The sequence below is a fragment of the Bos indicus genome, chromosome 10 (assembly GCF_029378745.1).
Source record: "Bos indicus isolate NIAB-ARS_2022 breed Sahiwal x Tharparkar chromosome 10, NIAB-ARS_B.indTharparkar_mat_pri_1.0, whole genome shotgun sequence".
Classification (NCBI taxonomy): domain Eukaryota; kingdom Metazoa; phylum Chordata; class Mammalia; order Artiodactyla; family Bovidae; genus Bos; species Bos indicus.
Window position 1 is genome coordinate 25,778,574 of NC_091769.1, and position 10,077 is coordinate 25,788,650.

The following is a 10,077-nucleotide window of genomic DNA, read 5'->3' on the forward strand; positions in this document are numbered from 1 at the left end:
TGAATCACACTGGTTTCTGCCAGCTGAGTGACCCACTGATTCATACCTGTCTGCAATGGCAGAGACTTCTGACCCCACCAGCTCTGGTAGTGTACAAGCCAATAATATTTTTTTATATTACACTGTGTCCTATTCTTTTACTTTTTCTTTTAAATTTTATAATGAATTTATGTATTTATTTTTGGTTGCACTGGGTCTTCATTGCTGTGTGCAGGCTTTCTCTAGTTGCGGTGAGCTACTCTTCACTGCGGTACACGGGCTTCTCACTGCCATGGCTTCTCTTGTTGTGGAGCACAGACTCTAGGCACGCAGGCTTCAGTAGTTGCAGTGTCTCAGTGTCAGGCGGGTGCGAGGGCTTCAGTGGTTGTAGTACATGGGCTTAGTTGCATGTGGAATCTTCCACGACCTGTGTTAGGGATCGAACCTGTGTCCCCTGCACTGGCAGGCGGATTGTTATCCACTGTACCAGCAGGGAAGTGGTTGACATTATAATGTCAACATTTTTAGTTGTACAGCCTAACTGTGCCGTAGATACTTTTACTATTTTCTTTTGGAATTGGTCATATCAGAAAAAATATTAAAATTAATTTTTAACAGGTTGCATTTTTTTTATGTGGACCATTTTTTAAAGTCTTTATTGAAATTATTTCTGTTTTATGTTTCGGTTTTTCAGTTGTGAGTCATGTGCAAACTTAGCTCCTCGACCAGGGATTAAACCTGCACCCCCTGCATTGGAAGGTGAAGTCTTTATCACTGGACTGCCAGGGAAGTGCCTAAAATTAACTTTTTAAAAATTAATTTTAAAATCTATGTTATAAAAATATTCCATTAATGTGGTTTTATTTGTATGTGATCAAACTTTTTTTTCTTCCAAAGCAAAGTTTCTAAGATAAATTCAAAATTGCTTGGAATGAAAAAAAAAATACAACTTCCAAACCAATGAAGTTAAAAATGATGCAGCTGATTGTCAGCGACACTTAACAAGAAAGTATGATCACTAGGAGGAAAATCTGTAGCATGACCAGAAACTTTTATGAAAATTTGCATTTATAGCAAACAATTTATTTGATTTACTTTTAGCTATTTAGCTATATAAAGAACAGAAGGGAAACTAGACACCATTTATAATGACACCTAGGAAAGTTTCTTTTCCTAAGAAAATCAAAAGTGTAAAACCTTTACTTTGGCACCTTCTTCCATACTCCCTTTACTGTGTTGAAGACATACTGAATTCTTTTAGATTTTTGGTTGTATGGATGGTCTCCAAACTGACTGAATTCTCTAGGTAATTATTTCCTGCACAGGGGTGTTCTGTCAGTAGCTCTATGTCTTTTCCAACTTTGACAACCATCTCAGCCAGTTTATGTTTCATGTGCTTTATCCGTGCAACAATTAAAGCTTTAAGAGGTACAAAATCTCCAACTATGCACCATTAAAGGACATCAGGAACATAGCAGATTCCTCACTGAAATATTATGATCTAGCTTTCTCCTCTCTTCAAACCTACAGGCACCTGCTTCTGAACCTGATGGTTTGGAAGTTCTGCATATTTTCATCCTTGGGACCAATGGAAAGCTAAGCAGGAAGTATGTACTAATCCAGTCCTCAGGGAGCCAACATCAAGTCTACCACACTTTTAAATTTTGCTGCATTTGTGTTCCAGTTCTATAGTCTCAATTCTTCTTCAAAATGATGACATTGAAAGACATCTCCCAGAGATTGGCCAAGATGGCCGAGTAGAAAGGGCCTGAGTTTACCTCCTATTACGGTCACACCAAAATCACAAGTATCTGCAGAACAATAGAAGATCTCCTACAACCAAAGAGATAAAGCAGGAACGGCAAGGCAGGGGCAAGGTATTGTCAAGTCTCATACCTGTAGGTGGGGAACCCACAAATTGGAGGATAGATGCACTGTAGAGGTTCTTACAAAGGAGTAAGAGGTCTGAGACCCACGTTAGGATTCCCAGCCCAAGGGTCCTGCATATAATGGTCAAATATGACAAACCTACAGCTAACATCATACTCAACAGTAAAAAGCTGAGAACATTTTCTTTAAGATCAAGAACAAAACAAAGATGTCCACTCTTGCCACTTTCATTCAACATAGTTTTGGAAGTTCTAGCCATGGCAATCAGAGAAGAAAAAGAAATAAAGGGAACCCAAATTGGGAAAGAAGTAAAATTGTTACTCTTTGCAGATGACTTAACACTCTACATAGAAATTCCTAGAAACACTAGAAAACTACTATAGCTCATCAATGAATTCAGTAAAGTTGTAGGATATGAAATTAATATACAGATATTTATCAAATTTCTAAACAATAACCATAAACTATCAGAAAGAGAAATTAAGAAAACAATCCTATTTACCATTGTATCAGAAGAATGAAATATCTAGGAATAAACATGTCTAAGGAGGTAAAAGACAGTACTTGGAAAAGTATAAGACACTGATGCAAGAAACTGAAGACAACACAAACAGAAACATATACTGTGTTCACGAAGTGAAAGAATTAATATTATTAAAGTGACCAAACTACCCAAGGTAATCTACGTACACACACAAAGAATGAAGTTGCATCCTTACCACACACCACATATTAAACATTAACTTAAAAATGGATCACAGACCTAAGTGTAAGAGCTAAAACTGCAAAATTCTTAGAAGAAAATATGGAAGTAAACTGTTGTGATCTTGGACCATGTCGTATTATATATGATGATATGAGGAAATTGGAACTCTCATACATTGTTAGTAGGGATGTAAAAATGTGCAACTGCTGTCAGAGATAATCTGGCAGTTCCTTGAAATAACAAAGAGTTACCATGTGACCCAGCAATCCCACTCTTGGGTATATACCTAAGAGAAATGAAAATATATGTTTATATAAAACCTGTACATGAATGTTCATACCAGCATTATTTATAAAAGCCAAAAAGTGGAAACTCAAATGTCCATCAACTGATGAATGTATAAACAAAATGTGATAAAAGTTATAAAAAGGAATGAAGCATTGATAAATGTTACAATTTGAATGAACTTTGAAAACATTTTGCTAAGTGAAAGAAGCTAGACAGAAAAAATCATATATTGTATGATAACGTTTATAGCAAATGTCGAGAATAGGCAAATCCATAGAGACTTAAAGCAGATTAGTGATTATCAGGAGCAGGGAGTGGACACATGGGGAATGTCTGCTAGAAGGGTTTTCTTTGGGGAGAGGGTAATTATATGTTCTAAAATTAGGTAGTAGAGATGAATGCAAAACTGTGAATGTAGTAAAAAGTAAGGAACTGTACATTTTAAAAGAGTGAACTTTATATATGTAACTTATATCCCAATAAAACTATTATGTATAATATACAGCATATATTAATATACATATATTATTATATATGTTATATCTATCTCACACATATAAATTGTGAAATAAAACACATATAGACAGTTTAAATAATAATAGTAAAGTGCACATAGAATACATACCAGGTTAAGAAACAAAAGATTACTAGTGCTCTCTGTAAATTCTTCATCCATACTATTCCCTTCTTCCTCCAGGAGTGACCACTATCTTGAATGTTGTATTAATAACTGCCTTGCATTTCTTTACAATTTTGTAAGGAAAATTAAAATTATTTATTTATTATAGAGAAAGCAAATTTATTATTTCAGTGTAGGACTATATATCAATGTATATTCATTTTTCTGATCAATGGACATTTATGTTGTTACATTTTTTACTCTTTTGAACAATTCTGCTATAAATATTCTGATCTATGTCTCTTGTCTATGCAAAAATCTCTGCCATTTTATACCCAGAAGTAAAACTGCACATTCAGTTTTACTAGCTAATGCCAAGCTTTCCTTCCAAAATGATCACACCATTTATACACCCAAGAGCAGTGCATAAAATGCCCGATCTTTGAAATAAAACTTACAGAAGTGAAATCAGGTGAAAAGATAATTAACAGTAGCTATGAATAGGACTGAGGAGTGGGAGTGTGTGAACAAAGTTACAAAAATATCTTCAGGTGAGTGGGGAAGAAGTGGTGGTGGGGCTGTGCTCTCTTTTCTTTTAAATTGCCTACCTCTGCTTAGTGAGACTGAAGGGCTGATTACATGCATAGATGAATGAGACTCGCTCATTTGTTCTTGGCTTGTGTTTGTGGTGCTCATAAACCCACACAATAAAATTTTTTATCATAAGAACATATGAAGAAAACATTGAGAAGACTGAAGAAAAGGGCTGAGAGCAAAGCAGTCACTGTGAAGACTAGCAAGATGCCCCACAATAACAGACTGAGGGTTGTTTTCATTCCAAAAGGCATCCATCCTCAGGCACAGAGTTTACCTTTCGAGGTTGGTATCATCAGAGCTATCGAATCTATGTCTCTATCAGGTCCTTTGCTGTATGGTCCTCCAGAAGATAAGATGTCATATCATCTCCCAAGCTGTGAGAGATACCATGGGACACTAAAATAAAGGAAAGTGAAAAGTGAAGTCGCTTAGTCGTGTCCAATTCTTTGCGACCCCATGGCCTGTAGGCTACCAGGCTCCTCCCTCCATGGGATTCTCCAGACAAGGGTACTGAAGTGGGTTGCCATTTTCTTCTCCAAAATAAAGGAAACCTTCAGTCAATTACTTGCAATTTGGGGATGTCTTCTGCAGGCTAGACTTAAGCCGTAGGAGAAATTTCTCAACACTTTCATGATGGTATAAGACATGGCATAGTCTTTTCTGTAGTGAAGTGAATCACTCTACACTAAAGGATAAAACCAAGCATTCGGTAATAATGATGTTATTTATTAAGAATGAAATCAATTTTTCCAATTATAGAATTGATCCATATCATTTTGGATTATTTTGAAAGTGTCTGCTCAGCCTGGAAGCCAATGATCATCCCCCGTCTCTAGGAAATGAGCCTCTGAACCCCTCGCTACTCCATTATAGGGATGTACTGGTGATAGGGACTGACACATCAGTAATCGGTTTATCGTATATGATCCAGTTCCTACAGTCATGGCTCATTAGACCAGGGGTAGACAACTGACCTAAACTGGGCCAATCAAATTCTCTCCTCCAGGCATTTGGAAATGGGACTAAAAGACTTAAATTTAGCCTCTGTGGATGACTAGAACTATTAGGTAAACTTGGGATTTCTGGGATGGCTGTATTCTAATTTGTAGCCTAAATAACTATGTAAATTCCATCTGCAGAGTCACTTCAAACCTCTTTTTCTGAACTGTAATATCCAATCTCCTGGCTTTAAATACTATATATACATATAGTATTTGCCTCAGAACGTTTGTACTTGGCTGGAATGATCTATCCCTTTCTCTTCACATGGCTAGTTCCTTTTTATCCTTCACTCTCTCAGCATCTTCTCATCTGCCAAGAGGACTTTCTCTGACTTTGCAACTAAAGTGATTACTTCCTCTATCGTGTTGCCCTGTTTATTTCACTAGTAACACTTACCATACCCAGAAACTACCTCATTTATTTACACTTATTTATTGCCTCCTCTTACTAAAACATAAGGGCTTTGAAAGCAGAAAATTGGTTTAAGAGAAAACCTCTTACTCAAATAACTCCTAGAAACTAGGCTCCTCTGTCTAGGCAAGAATACTGGAGTGGATTGCCATGCCCTCTTGCTGACCCAGGGATTGAACCTGTGTCTCTTTTGTCTCCTGCATTGGCAGTGAGTTCTTTACCACTAGCAGCACCTGGGAAGTTCTTAGAATGTAATAGGCACCTAATAAATATATATTGAGTAAGTGAATAGGTGAATGAATAAACAAGTCAAGAGAGAGACCAACACTGAGTGGTCGAGTTAAAAGGTACTGAAAGTTTCCTGTCCCTGATTTTAGTCTTCCCCAGTGCCTGTCTCTGTTCCTGCCCTTAGGTTCTGCATGAGAGTATTATGTCCTTAAAACAAATTCCCCTTTTTGCTGAAACTAGCTTGACTTGTCCGGAGAAGGTGATGGCACCCCACTCCAGTACTCTTGCCTGGAAAATCCCACGGACAGAGGAGCCTGGTAGGCTGCAGCCCACGGGGTCGAGAAGAGTCGGACACGACTGAGCGACTTCACTTTCACTTTTCCTTTTCATGCATTGGAGAAGGAAATGGCAACCCACTCCACCATTCTTGCCTGGAGAATCCCAGGGACAGGGGAGCCTGGTGGGCTGCCAGACACGACTAAAGCAACTTAGCAGCAGCAGTAGCAGCAGCTTGACTTGTCAACTGAAGAAGCTTGTTCATAAGCTAATTTTGAACAAGCAGAGAAATACAAAGAAGAAGGTAGAAAGCATGATGGAGAAGTTCTATTACTGGGAGAAAACATTAACATTTTGTTGATTTATTTTCCAGACAATTTAACTTGAATTGAATCATTCATATTCTGTTCTGTGATGTTTCATTTTTTAAACCACAATAAGTGGAGAATAGCTTTCAAATGACATAATTCTAAATGGATCTATACAGATTTCTATATTAAGGAAGCTGACAATCACCCAAAAGTTTCACGTTAGACAATAGTCCTAGGATAAGGACAAAATGGAAGCAACCAAGGAAACCATTTTGTTTTAAAGTCAATCCTCACACTGAAAGCTGTTTTTATGTCTGCTATATTACCCCATTTTCTCAACCAGTCTATTGTAGAAAAGTAAGGTAAAAGGAAAGGAGGGTTGACTACATCAGAGACCTGTCCTCTCACCTGAAGCCATTTACAAAAATGAAGCTGTAGTAGAGGAAGTGGAGAAGGCAATGGCAACCCACTCCAGTGTTCTTGCCTGGAGAATCCCAGGGACGGGGGAGCCTGGTGGGCTGCCGCCTATGGGGTCACACAGAGTCGGACACGACTGAAACGACTTAGCAGCAGCAGCAGCAGCAGTAGAGGAAGAGATTCTGTGGTTCTTTAATACTATTTGGACCCAGAGAAGAGTGTCCTGGTTTATGACCACTCCAAAATACACCACCAAAGCTGTATAGTACTGTGGAGCCACTGAAAAGCACCACTGAAAGTGGTCAAAGAAGCGCTAAGAATGAAATGGAGGCTATCAGAAGGCCAGAAAAGAAAACTCAGGAGAGACTGTGAAGGGACATCCAAATTCAATGAAGTGACCAGATCTAAAGGCTCAGGAGAAAACGAGTGGAGAGTAGATATAAAGAAGAAGACTTTATCATTTGTTTTGCATTTAATGGAATGAAAGACAAAAATAAATTTGTGGCAGTGATATTCAGAATTGCAGTGTCCTGGGGCAAGGGTAGGTGAGTGAGGGCAAAGAATAACTCATTAGTAGTGATTGCTGAATAAAACCAGTGTGATGACATAAAAATCTAAATTATACAGCCAACTCTGCTTAATCTGATTTTATACTCACCCCTGATTAAAGTTGAAGAAAATGAACTGTAAACAGTGACTGTGGTCTAAAGCCTAGGAATAAGAAAGACACAATTCACATCTTTCTTTTGCTGTGTGACCATGGACAAATTACTTAACCACTCTGTTTATTCTCCTTACCTATAAAATAGGGATAAAGTACTCATCTCATGTGATTATGATTAGGGTCAAATGAAATAATGCTTATAAAAAGTGTGCATAATGCTTGGCACTTAGTATAGGCTCCATATTAGCTAAATGCTAGCTGTTTTTGTTGTTTTTGCTGAACTAGTTTCTGGCCAATTGATAATTCTAGTTGTATTTATCGGTATAAGTTAATGATTTATCAGATCAGATCAGATCAGGTCAGTCACTCAGTCATATCCGACTCTTCTCGACCCCGTGAATCGCAGCACGCCAGGCCTCCCTGTCCATCACCAACTCCCGGAGTTCACTATGATATATATATGTAATGTTCTTATATGTTGGTTAGTATAAGTTAGTTGTCTATGGTATTTGAACATCACATGTCTCTTTACTAGCCTATCAGCTCTTTTGAGGATATCTTTGTTCCTATGTTGTTGGGTGTTGTCATTATAGACATGCCTGAACTGGCTAAGTCTGCTCCTGCCCCTAAAAAGGGCTCTAAAAAAGCTGTGACCAAGGCCCAGAAGAAGGACGGCAAGAAGCGCAAGCGCAGCCGCAAGGAGAGCTACTCCGTGTACGTGTACAAGGTGCTGAAGCAAGTCCATCCGGACGCTGGCATCTTGTCCAAGGCCATGGGAATCATGAACTCCTTCGTCAATGACATTTTCGAGCGCATCGCTGGGGAGGCATCGCGCCTGGCACATTAAAACAAGCGCTCGACTATCACATCCAGGGAGATCCAGACCGCCATGCGCTTGCTGCTACCTGGGGAGCTGGCCAAGCACGCCGTGTCCGAGGGTACTAAGGCTGTCACCAAGTATACCAGCTCCAGGTAAATATAATATGCCTAGCTGCTGTTAACAGAGAAGGCAATGGCACTCCACTCCAGTACTCTTGCCTGGAAAATCCCATGGACGGAGGGTCTGGTGGGCTGTAGTCCATGGGGTCGCTAAGAGTCAGACACGACTGAGCGACTTCACTTTCACTTTTATTCCTAACAGAGTGCCTGGTATCTGCAGATACATCATAATTTTTCAACTAATGTATCACTATTATATTGGGTTGTGATAGAAATTGTTTTCCTTTTTAGAGTTGCTTTTAATAATTTTACAAAGTTTTGCATTAATTCTCTCTCATCTCTAAGAACACAGTGAAGTGAGAGCCATAATGGTGTCACTTACATGAGCAGAAGAGAGAAAAAAGAAGAAAACTGTAAAAATCAGGTGAGAAATCTGCACAAAGGATTGTCAGTAGCATTTCAGTAAAGCATAGAGAATGATGTTGTAAAAATACTTCCATCCTCTAAAAATTCATGGATTAAGTGGACCTATGTGTTAAAATATAGAAGTAGTGTTTTAACTATTTTAAATTTAATATAGATTGGGGATTCAGGTCTTCCCATTGCATAAGAAGTTAACTTTAACAGGTCTGATAAACAGACAAGTCCCTGAAAGGGGGCACTAAAGTTGGGCTCCTTCGAACTGAAAACCTGGGGGAAGAAAGGGATGAATTGTGAATGGATCTTAGAGAAAATAATTTAACAGTGAGTGAGGGAACTCAGGAGGAGCTGATCTTATTAAAGAGGACAGAAAGGAGATGTAAGCATTGAAAAAGAAACCTGGAGCAGAGACAAAGAGAAACTTTGGAAAAAAGTATAGGCTCTGTAATTTCAGTGTCCGTTGTGTGAATTCTCTGAAAAGATGACAGGAACCCAGGAGACCCGGGTTCGGTTCCTGGGTCGGGAAGATCCTCTGTAGAAGGAAATGGCAATCCATTCTAGCACTCTTGCCTGGAAAATCCCATGGACGGAGGAGCCTGATAGGCTACATACAGTCCCTAGGGTCTCAAAGAGTCGGACACGACTGAGCAACTTCACTTTCACTTTCACTTTAATTTGGCAAATGTTACTGAATGCCCATTCGGTGCAGTTGCTACATGGAGAAAAAAATACAGCCCTCAGTTTTGTGGTTACCAGAGGTGGGGGTGAGCAGAACGGGAATTGGATGTAGTCAAAAGGTACAAACTTCCAGTTTCATGTCTAAAATAAGTAAGTGCCAAGGATGTAATATACTTGATAAATATAATTAACACTGCTGTACGTTATAAATTAAAGTTGTTAAGAGAGTAAATTTTAAGAGTTCTCATCACAAGGAAAAATGTAATTTATATTTCTTTAATTTTGTGTCTATATAAGATGATGGGTGTTTACTAAAATGTGGTAATCATTTCACAATATATGTAATTCAAGTCATTATGCTATACAGTGTCAATTATAATAATAAAAAATAATGTAGTTTCCCACGGAAAAGAAAGAAAAATAAAGTCCTTGCTCTGAGGAAGTGAGTAATTAATGAGGAGAGGAGAAATGAGAAAAGCACATCCTTAGCTGTAAGGTGAAATATAAAAAGTCAATCTGAAAAATAAAAGAAAAAGTCAATCTGTGAAGAGCAAAGCAGAATGAGAGCATAGAGGAAGACTGAAATTTACATTTACTTGAAGGATCAGATAAAGCTTTACAGAGGGAAGATTGTTGGGGTCTGGAGGGATTT

At 38.4% G+C, this 10,077-nt stretch overlaps 1 protein-coding gene across 1 annotated transcript; it reads left to right on the top strand.

The window, feature by feature from the left end:
• Positions 1-5,537: 5,537 nt before the first annotated feature.
• Positions 5,538-9,603, top strand: LOC139185220 (histone H2B type 1-L-like). Its single transcript, XM_070797151.1, has one exon. It carries the CDS (start codon positions 7,957-7,959, stop codon positions 8,233-8,235), a length of 279 nt encoding a protein of 92 aa, XP_070653252.1. The 5' UTR covers positions 5,538-7,956; the 3' UTR covers positions 8,236-9,603.
• The last annotated feature ends 474 nt before the right edge of the window (positions 9,604-10,077 follow it).

What these genes read in the sequence shown, in the direction of transcription:
- LOC139185220 (XM_070797151.1), top strand. Translation starts at nt 7,957, where the DNA reads ATGTTGTTGGGTGTTGTCATTATAGACATGCCTGAACTGGCTAAGTCT.